At 40.5% G+C, this 19,416-nt stretch overlaps 2 protein-coding genes and 1 long non-coding RNA gene across 3 annotated transcripts; 1 reads left to right on the top strand and 2 right to left on the bottom strand.

Moving 5' to 3' along the window:
• Nucleotides 1-1,546: 1,546 nt before the first annotated feature.
• Nucleotides 1,547-7,346, bottom strand: LOC112487066 (uncharacterized). The gene is made up of 2 exons (XR_003049794.1): nucleotides 7,243-7,346; nucleotides 1,547-2,545 (listed from the first exon to the last, which is right to left on the bottom strand). It is a non-coding gene; the product is annotated as an uncharacterized LOC112487066 (long non-coding RNA).
• LOC103378902 (potassium voltage-gated channel subfamily G member 1-like) lies at nucleotides 4,906-10,752 on the top strand. The gene is made up of 2 exons (XM_025055886.1): nucleotides 4,906-6,389; nucleotides 9,184-10,752. The coding sequence occupies exons 1-2, from the start codon at nucleotides 5,631-5,633 to the stop codon at nucleotides 10,021-10,023; spliced, it is 1,599 nt and encodes a 532-aa protein (XP_024911654.1). The 5' UTR covers nucleotides 4,906-5,630; the 3' UTR covers nucleotides 10,024-10,752.
• A 5,645-nt stretch (nucleotides 10,753-16,397) lies between these two features.
• Nucleotides 16,398-19,322, bottom strand: LOC103378875 (gamma-aminobutyric acid receptor-associated protein-like 2). The gene is made up of 4 exons (XM_008310234.3): nucleotides 19,091-19,322; nucleotides 17,734-17,789; nucleotides 17,484-17,656; nucleotides 16,398-16,625 (listed from the first exon to the last, which is right to left on the bottom strand). Exons 1-4 carry the CDS (start codon nucleotides 19,122-19,124, stop codon nucleotides 16,535-16,537), a joined length of 354 nt encoding a protein of 117 aa, XP_008308456.1. The 5' UTR covers nucleotides 19,125-19,322; the 3' UTR covers nucleotides 16,398-16,534.
• Nucleotides 19,323-19,416: the final 94 nt, after the last annotated feature.

Genomic DNA, 19,416 nt, shown 5'->3' with positions numbered 1-19,416 from the left:
TATTTTACGGTGTAAGCTGCTCCATATAAACGGCAACACTGCAGGAAAACACACGCGGACAGTGATTTTGTGTTCTGGAAACACTCCACACAGATTAGTCCCACTTTAATCTTCATAATTCGACACAAACACTTATCCAAATCCTTATCCAAACTCTCATATGACCCTAATGACTCTAATTCCAACTCCAGTTTAAATCCTGAACTTCAAAATCCTCTCTGCCTCAGTGGGGACCGGAGAACGTGTCCCCAAAAAAACAACCAGGTTTTTTTTATTCTTTCAAAAAGTGTCCCTGCAAGTAAAGCTGTACCACACACACACACACACACACACACACACACACCATCATGTCACTCATAATTTGTATTTCTGCTTAACAAGAAGCAGGTGGCTGTTTGGGTGCAGAACTAATGAGCAGGACATCAGCAGCTGTGACGATGGCCTCCTGTCTGGTACCATTTGGCTGCCTGTTCATAGGAACAGCTTAGTCTGCTATGATTTATATTCATAAATACATTTATATAAATGCTATATTAAAAATATTTTTAAAAAACTTTATTTAACAATTCATAAATACATAAATGTGTGAGTTTATATATATACATGTATATGTAAATGTATATAGACACATATATCTCTATTTATATACAGTATATAATTACAAAATATGAATGAAAAGCTGAATCGCTTGTAGAATCTTAAGATGTTTACTGCAGTTTTAGGGAAAAACAGCTGCACATATCGGTATTGATTGATGTCAGAATCGAAATTAAGTGTTTAAACAATATTGGACATCGGCAAAATGTTAATGTCAGACATCCCTAAAATATATATTTTTCAATACATATGAATGGTTGCGGAGCAGGTCAGTGTGTTCTGATTTGATCTGACAGCAGGGACGAAACAAAAGCAAAAATGAAAAATGCAAACCAGGCTGAGGAGGAACAGCAGTAACACTCTGTACCAGACAGAATTATCTCCAGTGACAGCTCTTTTGTTTTGTTTTGTTTTTTTTTGACTGAGAGCTTCGGAGCGTAAGCTTAAAAATGAAAATGAAAAAAATGTGACAGTACAAAAAGTGTAGTACAAAAACTAAAAAAGGCTTTTACAGAGGCAGGAAAAAAGAACGACTAAAGTCATGACGGGTCAACAGTGTCAGCAGTTAGACATCAGGGACGGAGGCTGTAGACAGACTGTCAGATCGGTTCTGTTCTGTTAGGACTGGAACCGTTTAATAAAAGAACTGAAGACGAGACCCAGCTCCGAAAGCACCAATGTATCTTTTCAGGTTGACCCCCCAGTGGACGGATGAGGCGTTTACACCTCACCAAGTCACCTTGTTGTTCAGATTTATTTAACCAACACTGAAATATTGTCACTGGTTTAATTGAATGCAGGAGACAGTGTTTTCAGCTGAAATGTTATATTGGTGTTAAAGCTCTGCTCACTTTCTGTTCAAACGGCTTCAATAACTATGCCTAAAGCTTTGTTAAATAAACCACGATAATAAAAAAAAAATCTAATTTAGATTCATTAACAAGCTGTGTCACTGTATTCCAGTTCATATTTATTAAAACTAAACCTAAAGATGTATCGGTACTGGTGACAAGGTCACGTACAGATGCCCTGAATTTGACTGAATTTAAAAAAGAATTCCTGATGTCAGCATTTCACGTCGTGTTTCCAAAGTCATCACCTTCACAAATGATAGAAGAAAATGAATTATGAAACATGTCAATCACATGACTTCATGAAAACAGACCAGAACAATCGAGTCCTGTGACCTCCGATGAACTTCAGATGATGAATATCAGGGATTAGACAATAATCCACATCCAGGACAAAGACACACAGAGAGAGAGAGAGAGAGAGAGAGAGAGAGAGAAAGCATGTCAGGACATCAGGCGGAGGACACAGTCTCTCTCTCAAACTGGGTCCCAGTTCACTCCCAGTACTGCACTAGCCCAGACCGGTGTCTTCAGGCCTCCTGCCCACAGAAGAGGCTCTGACATCATCATTTCTGTGCCAATCACAAGGTCCCTCTGTGATTGGCCGAGAGCCCGTCCAGTCCTACTGATGAAAATCCAAGAGACGTAGCTGCACAAACAAGGTCTCAGGTTCAGTTCCTCAACAATAGTGCAGTTTCTGGAGACAACTTTTGGGGGAGTCAGAGGGGGAGAATGAGCGGGTGGAGGGGGTTTGGGAGCCCCTTGTCTCATATATAGTTTTGTGTTTTGTTAACTGTGATTGATAAATAAATGATTGATGCGTTCACGGAGCCGTCTCCGTCTCCGTGCTGCGGCTCCTTCCCCTCAGCAGATTATTTACATGTATGAGATATCACTCCGTCTTCAAAGAGTTCCACAGTGGCAGCAGATGAGGACGACGACGATCAGCACGCTGCTGTCTTTGAAAACCTTAAGCCTCTTGTGCAACTTAATTTCCTGGCGGTGCTGGAGGTTAACACGGTTCAGATGAGAAGAAATTAGAACAAACTCCTGGGGATTGGCTCGCTCCCTCAATTGGTGCCGCATCACTGAGGGACCTGAGCAACGGGGCAAACCATGATTCTCAATGATTCAGCACAAACATGGTACACACACACACACACACTTCACAACTGGTTTGCAATTTGTTTTTTTAATTATATCATCAAGTTGTCAGGACTGGAATCAGCCCCACAACCCTCCCAATACAAATGAAGTAAACTATATATTCAGAATTTGAATTTTTACTTCTTCATAGAAATGTATCAATAAACCCTGGAAACCAGTGGCATTTCTATTCACAGCCAACAGGATCAGAGCACTGGTTCACACTAGGTTGGCGATAGGTGTGAATGTGAGTGGGAATGGATTTGTCACCAAAGTGGATGTTTTTAGGATAATCTCAATTCTTATCCAATTCTTAATTTAATCTCAATCATAATTTCTATCTTAATCCTAATCCACATTTTCTAATATATGTATATATGTGTGGCTAGACTGTTAAAATACTACAGTATATTGTAGTACTACATTTGTTCCTCAGCATATTTGACACTTGTAATTTTAAAGTTTTGGACAAATTCACACATTCCAAATGTAAAGTGACTGAAGCCCGAAACAAAAACGTATTCCTGAGTAGAATGACAAGATTGAACAGTGTTTAATTTGACCAACATCAGGACAGCGAGGCTCAGATTAGAACAGCACTTCAGGTGCAGAACACAATGTCAGAGAGGCTGAAGTGATGAGATCAACGACGGTGATGAAGCTGCTCTTCACAGCTGAAGAGAGGGGGAGCCAGGGATGGGAGGAGGTGAAAAGGAGGAGGAGGAAGAGCAGGCAGAGGTGGAGGAGAGGGAGGAGAATGGTCTTTCTGTTAAACACAGGCGAACACACTGAGGCGGCAGCAGCAGCAGCAGCAGCAGCAGCAGCAGCAGCAGCAGCAGCAGCAGCAGCAGCAGCAGCAGGTTCCAGGGTCTGGTCGCCGTCCTCTCCTCCTGTCCTCCTCCTCCTCTCCTCCTGTCCTCCTCCTCCTCCTCCTCCTCTCACACACAGTGAGCTGCAAACTTCACCGTGGATCTTCTTCACTGCTCCTCCTCATCGTCTCAGCTGATGCTTCGCTTAATGGCAAAATTTAATTAGTGTGAAGCTTCATCGTCATTACAGCACGAGCTGAGAAAAAATGCTCAGGCCAAAACAAGAAGAAGAAGAAGAAGAAGAGAGAGAAGAGAAGAAGAGCTGAGGCGAGAAGTCGGCACTCTGCACTGGTGAGAAATTACCCCTGGGGTTATCCTCGGGGTAAAATTATTTGTTTTAGTCAAAAATGTACATAAAGTTATAACATATATAAGTATAATTCTTGCTTTTCATCCAATGTGAGTCAGAACAGGTTCTTTAATGATTCACTGTCATGACTGGTGTTCTGAACTATATTTAACTGCTGTGATCACCGTCAGACGTGAACTCCTCAGACGCCAAAGTCGATTAAAATCTGAGGACAAACGTAATTAACGATAAAGTATGTACTACATCAAACACAAACGCGCCGACTGCGGCTGGAATGAAAAGGGCGTCTAATCAGTTTGTATCTGTTTATTGGAACCATTGATTTCTGTGCATTTGTCTCGTTACTGGACTTTTGATTAGCAGCAGCTGCAGCATAAATAAGTACTGAACGTGCTCTTACTTCATGAACCCGTCTGTCCGTCCTGTTTGTACAGTACGACCACTACAGGTGGTTCAAAGAAGAGGAGCACAACACCCTTTGTTCCAATCACTGGCTCCTGGTTCATTTTAGGATCAGATTCAGAAATTATTTTATGACTCCTGGTCTGATCTGACCTCTGACCTCACCCTGTGTTCACTGATGTCAGCGGACCAGATGCTGTCATCAGTACCAAAGTCTTGTAAAGAACTTAGAGGTGATGGGACTTTTTTACAGTTCTAGGTCCTTAGCCGTGGAACTAATTAATTCACTCCTCCATTCACCCAGTAAAACCTTTAGCAGCAGCTGCAGCATAAATAAGTACTGAACGTGCTCTTACATCATGAACCCGTCTGTCCGTCCTGTTTGTACAGTACGACCACTACAGGTGGTTCAAAGAAGAGGAGCACAACACCCTTTGTTCCAATCACTGGCTCCTGGTTCATTTTAGGATCAGATTCAGAAATTATTTTATGACTCCTGGTCTGATCTGACCTCTGACCTCACCCTGTGTTCACTGATGTCAGCGGACCAGATGCTGTCATCAGTACCAAAGTCTTGTAAAGAACTTAGAGGTGATGGGACTTTTTTACAGTTCTAGGTCCTTAGCCGTGGAACTAATTAATTCACTCCTCCATTCACCCAGTAAAACCTGACATTAAAACCAGTTTTTTTTTATTTATTTATATTTTGTAAGACGCAGAGGAACATGTTCTCAGTGAAGGTTCTCAATCAGACATCTCACCTCTGGTCCCAGAGTCCACAGTGTTTACCTTCTAGTGGATAAATACTGCATTACAGAGTAAAGACCACAGGTCAGTGACCCCCTGACCCAGTTACAGGATGTTAGTTCCACCTGAGTCAAGGTGTTTATGGTGGGATCGTTAGAAACAGCAGCGACACACCCTCAGCTGACTGTGTACAGTCTGCACACAGACGTCAGCAGCGATGTCTCGGTGTAACCTGAAGTTGTCAGTCATTCAGGACATTTAATCTGAAGCAGTTAGATCGAGAACAACTGGACTGCTTATGTTTTTCTTCGCAATAACATCACAAGTTTTCCATCCGGAAAAGCTGTGAATTCTCTTGCAGAGAGGAAAGAGACGACTGACCACAACAGTCAATTAACAAGTACCACGGCAGAGTAGAACCATCAGAGCACCATGCAGAAACCAGCTTGACAAACAGTTAGGGAAATAGAAAAAAAAATATTTAAAGGTAACTGTGAGTAAAACTATTGCACAATTCTGTAAACTCCTGGTATCAGCAGTACAACTACCTCACATTTTGTTAGGCTGTATGGTCAGTGCGGCTCTGTCTGTCAGCTTTGTTCAAAGGTATTTTTCATATTCTTTTACAGTAACCGGTCACTTCTGAAGACCGCGACCAAACTCCCCTTCAACAAACTCTGAAACCAGGTTCAAACTCCTGCGGCCAGAATGCCAATCATCAGCAACGCTAACCATGACTTCAGCGCCTACTCCATCAGCAGCGACGACAGCAGTCTGGACCGATTCTTCACTGAAATTCCTGAGACTGAGACAATCAAAGGTGTTTACTATCAGCGGGCTCAGTTTCTCCGTGACCCCAAAGAGTCGTATGTAGTGGACCACACCCTGCAGGTCCTCATCAATGTCGGGGGGAACCGTTACGCCTTTCCCTGGAGCACTCTGGAGCAGTTTCCCCAGAGTCGACTAGGGCGCCTTCGCTTCTGCACCACCCCTGAGGAGATAGCCAGACTGTGCGATGACTACGACGAGACATGCCAGGAGTTCTTCTTCGACCGAAATCCTACAGCTTTCAGTATCATCCTCAATTTCCTGGCTGCAGGCAAACTGCGACTGCTGCGGGAGCTGTTGTCGGTTTCCCGACATGACGAGCTGACATACTGGGGTGTTGACCCTACTAATATGGAGCGTTGTTGCCGCCGCCGCATGAACTCACGTGTAGAGGAAGTTGCCGAAAAAGAACGTAAAGAAGAAGAGTGGCGGAAGAAGAGACTGATGCTGAAGAAGAGCAGCACCGTGACCGAGAAGGGCTATCGGAGACTGGTCGGAATAACAAGAGAGGTGATGGAAAACCCTCACTCTGGCCTGGCTGGGAAGCTGTTCGCCTGCCTCTCAGTCAGCATGGTGCTGGTCACAGTCATCAGCCTGTGCATCAGCACCATGCCAGACCTTAGAGACGAAGAGACCAGGGTGAGTACCATGACAAACATCTGTCCAAATTACAAAGTCCTGTTATCCTAAATATTTGGATGAACACCCACTGACCAGATCAGCACACACACATTTCTGAGTTAGCCGCTCTTTCCCCAGAATTAATGTTTTGATACATTGTTTATCTAATAAATACACATATTAAAATAAAATAAGAAATGTAATCAAAATAAATGTGTTTACTAATAATATTTTAATCAACTATTTGAAAAGTATTTATTTATTCATTTATTATTTTTAATTGTAAAAATGTATATTGTAAATGTTTTTTATTAAATATAAACATGATAAAAAAGAAAGCTATAAATATATTTTTTATCATTTTAAGGCTCTGCCCATTAAGGCTATTTTAAAACACAATATGAGAGCCATATGTTGAACAGTATTTGATGAAAAACCATTTTAATTTGTTTTGTCAAATAAAGTCAATTTTATTTTGGTAATTAGAAATAAAATTCAAAGTATTCTTCAAATAAAACCAGGAGTAAAAAAATGGAGGAATGTTCGTACAGTCAACGGTTAGACTGACACTATGTTTAATAAAACTCAATAAAGATTTAACTTTTTAAAATTTCGCAAAACTAACAACATTTGTTTTTATAATTTTATTTATTAACTGGTTCAACAAAAGGCTTCGATTCGTAGTGATTTCTTGATTTTCGGATGTTTTTCTCCTCCTTCATCGACGTTGTAACAAAATCATACGGAAGGTCAAATTAAAAAGACTCCGTATGGGGCTAATGCTAACAAAATGCAAATACACGAACACGTGAACGCATATAATAAAAAGCAAATGAGCAGAATACAATACAGAATAAAAAAATACAATTACCGTGTGCGCCTCTTGAACAAAGTGAACTTTTACTGTAGTTTCTTGCTTTCATTCTGATATTCCCGCTGCTCCAACAATCCCACAGTTCAACTTCAACAGACCAAGGTCATGTGACTATACATTTCAAAATAAAATGCTCACCTTTAAAACTAACAACAATAAACCTGGTTTATTGATGAAATTATTTATAAATCATTTAGCTCTCTGATTTACTGTTTAACATAAATTCCTACGAAAAGTACATTCACATAAACAATGACAACAAGGAAATGATAAATAACGCATAAATTATGTTTTAATTAACAGAGCAGTATTTTTGGCCAGGAAATGACAGAATTCTTTCCCATTAACGAACGCCTGTCTTAACAAGCAAAACGCTTTTCAAAATAAAAGCATTTTGAGGCTTTCAATTAAAAGCGAATATTCGCAGAATAGCAGCCTTTAGCTTCCAAAATAAAAGTATCAGCAAAGGTGACTCGCCCGACAAAACCCCTCTCCATCACATGACATCACATCTACTTTATATCTGTTTTAATAACGTATGCATTGTTTGTTTTGGATTTTTCCTGCACGTAAGAATGTTTTTCTGGTTTAAGAGACATTTAAGGAAACAGAATTAAATTAACAGCCTAAACAAATGGGCAAAAAATTATATAAAATGATTGTAAAAAAAAACGTCACTACGAAGAGGTTAAATGGGGATTGTACATTTAAAATAAAATAAATAAATAAACACAACCAGTGAAGCTGTTCAGTGACTGATTGGAGATTTTAAAATCAATAGCAGTGAAAGTGACAACTGGTTCTGGAGGATCAGGCCTCGTCTGGTTGGGTCTGCTCTGTCGTGGTAGATAGATGTTGCTGACAGACTGTGTGAGCAGTCATTTGTCAAAACAAGACAAATCAACGCACATTTATTTTTTCTGGAGCAAACACACACACACACACACACACAGTTTCAGGATTGATGGAAGCAGGATCTCTGCCACATTGTCGCTCAACTTCTTTTTAATCTTCCAAGAACTCGAAAGTGTTTCCAGATGCACGTTATAAAAACGTCTCACGATTAAAGATTTGTTTGACGGCACGATGCTAAGGTCATTTAAATGTAGCGTCAACACCGACATGCAAATATGAAACAGTCACACGAGGAAGTTGTGAAACTTGGATCAGAACATACAGAAAATGTCATCGTCTTTTCAACATTGTTAACAACACTGACCGTTTGCGAGTACAAAATTATTTCGCTCCTCAATAACCATTAAGGACGGAGAGACGGAGGTTCAGGTCCAGTCCAGCCTCGTCGTTATCACCATTTTTTCCAGAAGTTTCCTGTGATGAACAAAGATCTAAATTAAAAACATTGATTTTATAATGGACACTGCCCCCCCCCCCTTGCTTTTTCTAGTCATAATGACCTTTTTGCGTAGACATTATGAGCAGTCAGAGTAGCCTGTACTTGACAGGCTGGTCATTTATGTGAAAGGAACAAGTTCCTGTTGAAAGGGTTTGATTTCTGTCCCTCCTTCGTTACCGAGCTTTAGAACCGACATTCGAATAGAAAATTGATTTTTTTTGGTCCCACTTTAATGACAAACTTTCAATACTTTCTTTCAACAGACAGACAGACATTAACTTTAATGAAAATACACTCAGTCAGTAATGGTTCCTGGGCTGTGAAACTGGAGAAGCTCAATTTAAGGTCCAATCGAATCACTTTAGGCTCCGTTCCTTCATCATGGGTCACTACACTTGTAGCCCATATAATGATTTTGGCCCAGTTTCCACAACAGTATCGACCTGGTCTCTGGACGTGTCTCACATTGGACCGACGCAGGAAAAAATTCTGTCCGTGCAAAATGGCGTCACTTGTTGAAGCGTTAGCCCAGTCGTCGGCCATGTTTGTATTAATGAAGTGTAATTCTTCTTTTGTGTGTTCAGGGCGAGTGTTCCCAGAGGTGTCACAGCATGTTCGTGGTGGAGTCCATCTGCGTCGCCTGGTTCACAATGGAGTTTCTGCTCCGATTTGTCAACGCCAAAAGTAAGCTAGCCTTCGCTCGTGGCCCACTCAACATCATCGATGCCATAGCCATCCTTCCGTACTACGTGTCCCTGGTCATCGACGTCAGAGATCAGTCCGAGGATGATGTCATCATGGGGGTCGGCAGAGGCTACCTGGACAAACTGAGCCTGATCCTGCGCCTGCTACGGGCTCTGCGAATCCTGTACGTGATGCGACTCGCTCGCCACTCTCTGGGCCTCCAGACGCTGGGACTGACGATGCAGCGCAGCATGAGGGAGTTCGGTCTCCTCCTGCTGTTCGTCTGCGTCGCCGTCGCCCTCTTCTCGCCCCTGGTGCATCTGGCAGAGAGTGAACTGGCGCCGTTTGCTGCCACACATCCCCACCAGAGCTTCAACAGCATCCCGGCCTCCTACTGGTGGGCCATCATCTCCATGACCACGGTGGGCTACGGCGACATGGTGCCTCGCAGCATCCCTGGTCAGATAGTGGCTCTGACCAGCATCCTGAGTGGCATCCTCATCATGGCCTTCCCGGCCACCTCCATCTTCCACACCTTTTCTCGCTCCTACCAAGAGCTGAAACAAGAGTACGAGCGATTGTGGAAGGAGGAGAAGGAGGAGGAGAAGGCCATAGAGTCGGAGCAGAGCTGGTCCAAGGCGGACGTGTCTTTGGAGGAGATCACGTCTCTGTCCAAGGTCTATCACGACGAACTGGTCTTAAAAGAAAATCATTCTACACTCCCAACCACGGCTTTCTGACGCAGCAGAGAGAAGGAAGGACACACGGCTGTGGGTCAGTGTGTGGACTGGATCTACTGAGCACACGGTCAGGTGTTCAACTCCAGTCTCTCCTCGGTCAGGACACTAACTCAGTCTTTGTGTTGGCAGCTGTGTCAGCAGAATGTGACAAGTGTGTGTGATACAGGGAGTGTGGTAACTACGCCTGTGTGTGTGAATGGGTGTGAATGGATTTGAAGCTGCGAAGGTGACGTAGTGTGAAGAACACAGACATCATTTTCATCCTGTCATATTTTGAGTCCTGTGAGTTTTCTGGATAATTTAGGTTTGTCTGTCTTTGTGGTCTGGTTTCTGGCCCGTGGACCAAATGTGGTACTAGAGCAGGTGTTTGTGGCCCTTTGTTCTTAAAATTCCTGGAGAAAAGAGACTATGACGGAGAAAACGTAATGAATAAAATAAAATCTCAGTTTAAATCTTGACGTCTACGTCAGTCTTTTTCTTATTTTATTTATTAGGTCTTTAAACACAATCTTTTTCATTCGATTCCCTCTGCAGGTGACACGACAGGGCAGGTGATTGAAATTCCTCACCAGTCGTAAAGACACCAAACTCCCAACACACAACTGGAACATCTGTGTGTGTAGAAGCAAACACTCAAATAAGGTTTGTGTTTTTTTGATAGTGCAGGAACAAACCAATACTACAATAGTACTTTGCATGCAGATACCAAAGCCCAGGGCCAATAATAAGCCCTCCTCCACAATCCCACACACTGGAACTGTGCAACACTGCGATTCCAAGATAGCCGCTAACGTTGGCACTTATTCCCATCAGTGATTAGTATTTTTGCTTGTTGTAATGAAGACTGTTGAGCGGCTGTGGAAACTCCTGCTGTTCATTCAGACTCGTCTCTGCCATGAGCTCCGCTTCACTCCAACTAAATCATTTATAAATACATTATCATATTATATATACATCAGATGTTGATATATATATATTATATATTTATATTTCATTACAATACAATACATTTAGCAGATGCTTTTAACCAAAGTGACAATCAATATGTGTAGCAATATATATTTATATATTGTATGTATTTACTGATACATATACAAATATATATATATACAAGATACACACACAAATGTATACAAACAAATATAAAATGCATTTATATATGTATATATTTATATAGAATGTATTTACTGATAAATATGTACAGAAATAAATACATACACACCCAAAAGATACACACACAAATAAATATACACAAATATAAAATACATCAAGTTAAAATATATATTATAGAAGTTAAATACATATATCTAAATTTAAAGTTGTATATATACTTTTATCAAAGAATAAATATTCTTCATCTCTTTCGCAGTAATACACGCCGTGCAGCTCATTACTTGAACAATAGCTATTAGCTTGGTCCAACACTCTCTTCACACTGTTGTGCTTTTGGACTGAAGTCACAGATGGAGTGAAGACTTTCCAACAACAGTGTTGCTGCTACAGTCACTTTAGACTCCAGCCACAGACAATAGAAACATTGACAAGTGCTACAGTCGTTCTGTTGTTCTGGTCCAGCACCAACCTCCGCTGCCTGCTGTCATCAAGGAGGAGGTGGACCAATCAAAACAATGTCAAAGTTGTTCTAAACTGTTCAAATACCACTGGGTGGGGGGGAGGGGAGGGGGGTGGAGGGTATTCAGTGATCTTTAGTTATCAAAAAACTATTTATTTTTTATTATTGTTACTAACATTATTGGAGTTGTTAGTCTCCTATTCCCTTAAGGACAGAGACCGTATTTTCATTTATTTAATTTTGCAGTTTTTTTTATTAAGATTGTTTCATATGTATTTTTTTTAAGATTTCCGCTTTTTATGTTGTGTGCTACTGACCTCACAAGGTCACCTTCGCAAAAGAGATCTAGATCTTCATACATTTTTTTTTTTAGATTTTGTTGAATAAACAACAGATTTTTGTCGTCACAACAAAAGAAAATCCCTCGTCAATGTTTTAAATCTTTATTTTTTTAAAAAGTACACACACATGCAGTACAATGACCAGAGACTAACTCATTTACTCAGAGCGGCGAGAATATTACCTAGTTGTTTTAAATTAACTGAAAGTTCATTTCAAAGACTTGAACAGAGGAGTCAATAATTTAAATGTCTGTCTCAGAGCACTGACACAGCCCTGTCTGACGCTGTGGTGTAGTTGACAGTCACCGTCACGTTCCTCTTCATCTGTTTCGCTGCCAAAATTTTCTTGGACCACGGCATATTCGGGTCAATGCAGTAGTTCTCATTGAGTTTAGTCGTCACACTGTAGAAGACAAGTGTAAAAGTCAAAATTTAGCAGAGCAGCAGAGGGCGCTACCACAAACAGAGGAACTCATGTACCGGAGAGAGATCAAATAAACAGTAGGAGTACATGGAAATATACTACAAAAAATAATAAACGTTTGTTGCTACGTTTGAAGTGGCGTGAACTGCCCACTTATACTGCCTCCACGTGGCAAAAGTAAATATTGCCATTTTGTGAAAAAAAATGTATTTAATGTTCAACAATAAAATTAAGATAAAAAGTTAAAAAGAGGTAAAATCAAAACAGGTATCAAATGCATTTTACTATTACAAAGCTATGTTTAATTGAAAGTAACCACTTCACCTTTCAACTTCTGGCCCTACTTCTACAAAATAATGATATAAAAAGTTTTTAAATATCAATAACAATAACAACCACACTAAAAATAAGAAGTTAACATTATTTACTCCAAATATTTGTGTTCATTTTTTTAATCTTTTTTTTTTCTTAAATCAAAACCAAGGAATAAATGAGTAACTTTAAAGAAAGACTGCAGACTAAAATTAAGAATAAAGTTAATTTTTTTAATTTAGTTTTAGTTATTTTTAATTTATAGTTTTTCTTTCACATCTCTGTGAAGTCACCACGAGTCAAAGCCAGACAGAAAATCTGCCTTAATTCAAGTGAGGTCGACAGAAGGGAGAAAATAATCAGGAGGTGAGGAGGTGGGGTGAGGCAGAGGGTAAGAACAGGATGGGGCGGGGGGAGAAGAGATCAGAGTAAAAGCCCAGAGTGAGTGTGTCGTCTGTGGTAAAGCTCAGAGGGCTGAGCTGGAGGTGAAGGAGACCACAGTCCAAAGGTCATGACTTACATGAGAGCTTTGATTCTGCAGTGACCGTCAGTCATTCTGGCGTGCAACACTGTCTCCTTATGAAAAATTCTTCTTTTGAAGCTTGGACAACAGCTGAACTGGTCACGGCCCAGCCCCGAGATGAGACCTGTGAACACACAAACATGCATTAGACGGAGGTTTTAGGAGGAGGAAGAGGAGGAGGAGGAGGAGAAGAAGTAATGACCTGTAGACGTGTGAAGCAGCAAATGGACAAGCGTCAGAAACAGCAGGATCTCCAGAGTCTTCATGGTAGTCTTGTTTGGAGACAGGTCTTGTTTGGAGACAGGTCTTGTTTGGAGACAGGTCTTGTTTGGACGAGACCTCCTCAGCGTCTGACTTTTAAACACAACTCCTACCTTATTTTTAACAGTATTCTAAGAAACGAGCTACTTCCTTTTTTTCTTTATAATATTACACAGAAATGTGAATCTGCAAATGAACAAACATACTTCAACAAAAAAAATTCACAGAATAGAATAAAATTGTGTCAGATTCGTTTAATTTGAAATTTGTAATATTTTCTTTTTTGTACTTTTATCATCAGTTAGAGCAGGCTTTAAAGAAGCTAACATTGTTGGTTAGGCTCCAACAATGTCTCCCCCAAACCTACACATCACCTGCACATATATTTCCATCAGGGTTGGACATTTTAGCATGACGCCGATACGATATGCATATCGATACACTGTTCAGAATCCGATACATTTGAAATACAATAAAAAAAATGTACCACCTACTGCACGGATGTCATGCGATTCATAACTGAATCACAATGCACCGCACTCAACAAAATCTGATTCAACAGTGTGCGATTCGATGCGTCACAACTCAACACACAATACGCCCTGCACAAATCAATTCCTTAAACTAGATTCAGCTAGATTCAGCAGTCATATACATTACTTATAAAAAAAAGGTCTAATTTTCAAATATTAGCTTAGCTTTTAGCTACTATGAGAATGTGCCAACATGTTCAAATTATTAAATACATCAGAAGAAAATGGCGTCAACAGAGTAGCTTACTGCCGGAGGCCTCGACGGTCACACCGCACCGTCGCTACAGGCGACTAATGAGGTTTGAGGTAGTTCCTGTGTAGCACACTGCAGCACGGCACAGTTTGCGAATCGCGTCTCTCCTGAAAATGTTTCCTTATCTTCATTAAACCCGCAGTATTGCTAAACCGTTGATTTATAATTTTCAGGTGTATTAAACTTCGCGCCCAGGTCCATCAGTATGCCCCAGGCGCACATACAATGGTATACATCCGCGGTGCAGGTTAACGTAACTTAGATCCTATTTAGTCGAAGTGAAAATGTACAAAATAACATCTTGATTGTTTTTTACGAGTACAAATTAATGCAGAAACCACTCAGTATTTAAAAAGAAACGTGCAAACGTTTAACAATCGATGCATCTCGATTTGTTTTCAATAATTGCATCTATTTATTGCCATTTGCATCTCGCCTAGTTATAGTGGTTGTTTTGTAGTTGTTTTACACAATTATATAGTAAATGGACATATTTCCTATTGTAAATGTATTGTATAGTTATGAATTCATTTTTAAAATATGCTTGTACTCTGTACTCACTACTGAAATCGTTACTTTTGCTCATTGCTCACATAGATGCTAGGTGGTTTATTGAGTCCTACAAAAATTTTCATTTTCACATAATTTTCTAAACAGAAATGTCAAAACTGTTAACTTAAAAAATTAAATTAAAATGACTAACAAGTGGCTGCAGGAGATTGAGTGTAAAAATTGTGTCAAGTAAGTAGTGATGTAACAACGACTGCTCTTTTTCAAATTTTCGCTTCCTCCTTTTTCTTGTTTCCTCCAGAGACAGACTAGAGTTCGTTCTCAGAACATTTTTACACAGAAACCTTCATTCACACTAACCTTGAACGGATTCTGAAAACAAATATAAAGATGAAACAAACCGTTGAACTGTCCATTCAGTCATTTCATTTCCATTTGTTATTCTCAGTTGAGCTTGAACCTGTGTTGGATGAGCAGTAACCTATGAAAAGTAATGATTTACTGTGACAAGACACACTAGTGTGTCTCGTAATAAATAATCAGGTGTGTCACCATCCAAATTTATAAAATTGGTTGAGAATTATTTCTTCACTTTCTGTGAGTAAACTAAAGTTGTGTTCAACTAAACAGGCACAGCCTGATACTGATGGAGTAAATAATATTAGGGCGGTTGGTACCTTCCAGTGGACTCACCACCCGCAGGAAAGCTTGGGGGGGTTGGTACGATGCAGTGTGATTTGGCTGGCGGTCGTGGAGACTGCTGCCCCCACGACCCGGTAACGGATAAGCGGACAAAAATGGATAGATGGATGGATGTTCATCCAGTGCCAAATTGATCCTTTAATTTCCATGTAGTAGTGCGACCTGGAATTCTGCCGATGTAAAATATGTAAAAATGATTTTGCCTTTCTGTTGCAGGAGGCTGCAATCAAGTGTTCGGCCCAGTAGTTAGCAATAAGGACACACTAGTAGCGCTACCAGGCCTGATACTTCATTTATACATTCTTACTCAACTCACGTCCCTTTCCAGTGACACGGTGCTTAGAAAGAGCCTATGGTTCACAGTATAGAACCAGATTCTTCTGATCGGGTTAAAGAGGAACTCAGTTTCCTTCTCTCTACCTAAGAAATGGTAGAAACAAAAGTGCGGTGAGAGGAACAGGAGGAAGTGAAAATGTCGAGGTCAGGCCTCAGTTTTCCCCTTATCAAATACTAATCAACTTTCATAATTTCCCCTTAACCTTTATAATAAGACAAGCAGGTAATACCCAATATGGACAATAAGACGACACAGTAGTGAGGCTGAATTTGAAAGTTTTATTAGTTAGGTCATTCAGCTACCTTTCCTTTAAATAGTTAAATTAAAACTTTGTTTTTTTTTAAATATCTTTTAAGAGTGAACAAAAGTAAAAGCAACGAAAATTCACACACGGTTCAAATATGAAAAAAGTAAATTACAATATCAAACAAAAAATAATAAAATGAAAACACAACTGAATCTATCTGACTCGGCACAGAAGAGGTGCATTATGGGTCTGGATACACAGACACACCAGTGAACTCAAGAGGGTGGTCCGATCAGAGGGGCACACAGTCTAATGTTCCGTTGCATTCGTGTGGGTGATGACGTGTTGCGTTAGGACTGAGATGTAAGTGTGATGGAGGGGAAGTGAGGGGAGGGAGGGGGGGAGGTGAGAGGAGGGAGGGAGAGGGAGGAGGGAGGTGAGAGGAGGGAGGGAGGGAGGGAGGGGTTGTTGTGGCCTGATTACTGCAGCCTGATTTTAAAAACCAAACGTGTTCTCTCCGCTGTAGGCCACATATAAAAAGCCGTCCTCGTCCTTCTCCTTGTCGTACAGCTGGCCCATCGTGATGCTGAAACACAAGAGAAAACAACAACTTTGATGTCATTTAAATATTCAGGAAAGACGAGAGGACAGGTGTTCCTGAAATATCACAGTTTCATTGTTATTGTTATTGTTATTATTAGGGATGTCCCATGTTAAATTTTCAATTTTTTTTTTTTTGCCGATACTGTCCAAACTACTTATTTCCAATATTAACCCCCAAACTTTTTTTTAGGTCTCATCATCTGGGCCCAACTCACACAATGTGTTATCAGGTTTTCATTATCGGAGGAAAAAACTATAACAATTCTTACTGATATTACAGTGGAACCTCAGTGGTCGAACACTGCCCTTTTCAAACAAATCGGTTGTCGAACAAAATTCTTAACCAAAAATTGCCCCGGTTGTCGTACCATAACTCAGTTGCAAAACGTGCCAACAATACCACACTGGCAGCAAGTGATCATTGAGTGACTGAGCGTGTGGTGTTGTCTGATTTTGCCAGTATTTCTTGCGCTGTACTTTTATTTCTTTTATTTCATAAATCACCATAGGAAAGGCGGAAAAAAATAGAACAACAATAGAACTGAATAAAGAGATTAGACGAAAGCATGAGAAAGGCGCCAATGTTTCAGATCTGGCATTACAGTATGGCTTAGCAAAGTTGTCGATCTGTACCATCGTTAAGAACAAGGAAGCAATAAAAGAAGCTAAGGTTGCCAAAGGAGTGACTGTGATCGTCTAGCAAAGATCTTTGACAGTAGTAGAAGTAGAAAAGTTGCTTCTGATTCGGATCAACGAAAAGCAGTTGGTCAGCCACAGTATTTCGGAGACAATCATTTGTGAGAAAGCGAAGCGAACGTTGTGCAATCATGACAGTTCAAACCTGGACTGAGGCACGGTCTTGTCCACAAACAGGAAGATGGCCTTCTCTGATGGCAGCTGGATCCGTTTCCTTATGATCCACATGAACTGAGCCACCGTGATGTCAGAGGGAACCAGGTACTTCCTCTTATCAATGTCAACGATCTGTGATCCAGACACTTTCTCCACAATTACCTGACACACACACACATACACGTGATTACAACCCAAGAGTGATGTAGCACAGTGCCATGAGATTCAAAGACACTCACTGGAACTCTGTCAGGATACTTGCTCCGAATCTTGGCCGACTCTATGCACCGATGTTCTGCAGGACAAAGAGCAACACGTCTGTCAGTCACATGAACATAATGAAAAAGGAGCAATTAACACGGCTAATGTTCAAGCTAACATGGGAACATTAGTCATCTGTGTGGACAAAAACCCTCAGGTCATGTTAAGTCTGGTTTGTGCTACTGCTAATGCTAATGCTCACATGATGAGTCTTTCATTGATACTCTACATGTCCTCTACATGTGTAACTTGGTAAGTTTTTCCAGAGAATTTGTGGACGCCTGCCCCAATGCTTAAATTTTAACAGTACCACTGGAAATCATGGGGGGCGGTGTTGAGGCATCATGGTTGACAGGGTTGACGTTTGAACCATGGAAGGGAGCTCTCTGTCCACATGGACCACCACCATCACCATGTTTGGTATTGAAACTGTTGTAGGCCTGGTAATGAACACCGAATCTACTGCTGCCCCCTTGTGGATGTATTGCTTTACAACCATAACAAACATAAGACATAGCAACATGTGGAAAATGTTGTTTGAAACGGTTTTTTACTTTATGGTCACTTCACTATACATTTAGACTATTAGCTCCGCATTGTATTTTCAGTATTTTAATATATTCATACAGTATATTTGTGCCAACATATAAGCAACATGGCTTATTTACAACGTATATATTCTGTTTTCTTTTTGTTTACTTTTGTAAGTCACAGTCATCCTGCACCAAATGACCAAAGCCAAATTATTTTGAGTATATTAATGTATTTAATTGATGTAACATTTTTTCTACTGTGACAGTAAAAAATCTACCAGAAGGAACCCATAAAACAGTTTTACCTTCTAACTATTTATGCAACTTAAAGTAACATTGTGTAGAATTTTAAAAAACCAACACTTTATGGTGTCAGTCATCAACGTCAACACCATGAACAACAATGATTCCGCCTTCTATTTTGAAGCAGATGTGACGTACAGGTGCATCAGCAGATCCATCCTCCTGCGCTGGAGCTGCTAAAATTCGCCAAGTAAACAGGCCGTGGTTCGATGTTTTAGGGATAATACGGCTCGAAATGCTTTTTGGTTTTTATCAAAATTAACACAATATGTGTCGAATGAAAGTCCAAAAGACACAAATATGAGCCTGTATCTACTTTTTCACCAGGTTTTACTGTTTTTAGGGAAAGGCCCGGCGCCTTCTGGTCATAACACAAACTGTCAGCTCAATATTCCCTAACAGACAACATAACCATTAGCAATCATCTCCTAATAGGTTACGGTTTAATTCCAAAAGATTGAAAAACTGCTAATCTACGGGTATATTTCGTCTCTCTCACCCAGAGAGTGATCCTCTTTGAACATCCATTTCATGTTTGCCGTTTCCGAGATGACGCCTAGATTCAGCGGCTGATATTAAACACTATTTATTGGTGGACACGGCTTTAACTGTCTTTCACTGGTCGTTCTTTTCCCTTGTTTTTGCTCTTTATTTCGTAATAAAATGTCCAAACGTCAGAGTGTCCACGGGAACTCTGTTCCTGCAAAAACAACAAACGCAGGATGGGTTTGGCTCCGCCTTGTCCTCGGATAACAGTGACGTCACTAAGACCGTACCATTCAGCCAAAAACAAAGGGGAGCGATCAGCCCGGAATACGTCAAAAA

The sequence above is a fragment of the Cynoglossus semilaevis genome, chromosome 5, assembly GCF_000523025.1.
Source record: "Cynoglossus semilaevis isolate Cse_v1.0 chromosome 5, Cse_v1.0, whole genome shotgun sequence".
Lineage (NCBI taxonomy): Eukaryota > Metazoa > Chordata > Actinopteri > Pleuronectiformes > Cynoglossidae > Cynoglossus > Cynoglossus semilaevis.
Note: the sequence above shows the minus strand (reverse complement) of the source record. Positions and strands in the feature narration are given on the sequence as shown.

Coding starts and splice junctions, on each gene's coding strand:
- LOC103378875 (XM_008310234.3), bottom strand. CDS start 19,124: ATGAAATGGATGTTCAAAGAGGATCACTCTCTGG. Junction 17,790..19,090: donor CAAAGAGGATCACTCTCTGG/GTGAGAGAGACG, acceptor TTTGTCCTGCAG/AACATCGGTGCATAGAGTCG. Junction 17,657..17,733: donor AGTATCCTGACAGAGTTCCA/GTGAGTGTCTTT, acceptor TGTGTGTGTCAG/GTAATTGTGGAGAAAGTGTC.
- LOC103378902 (XM_025055886.1), top strand. CDS start 5,631: ATGCCAATCATCAGCAACGCTAACCATGACTTCAGCGCCTACTCCATC. Junction 6,390..9,183: donor TTAGAGACGAAGAGACCAGG/GTGAGTACCATG, acceptor TTGTGTGTTCAG/GGCGAGTGTTCCCAGAGGTG.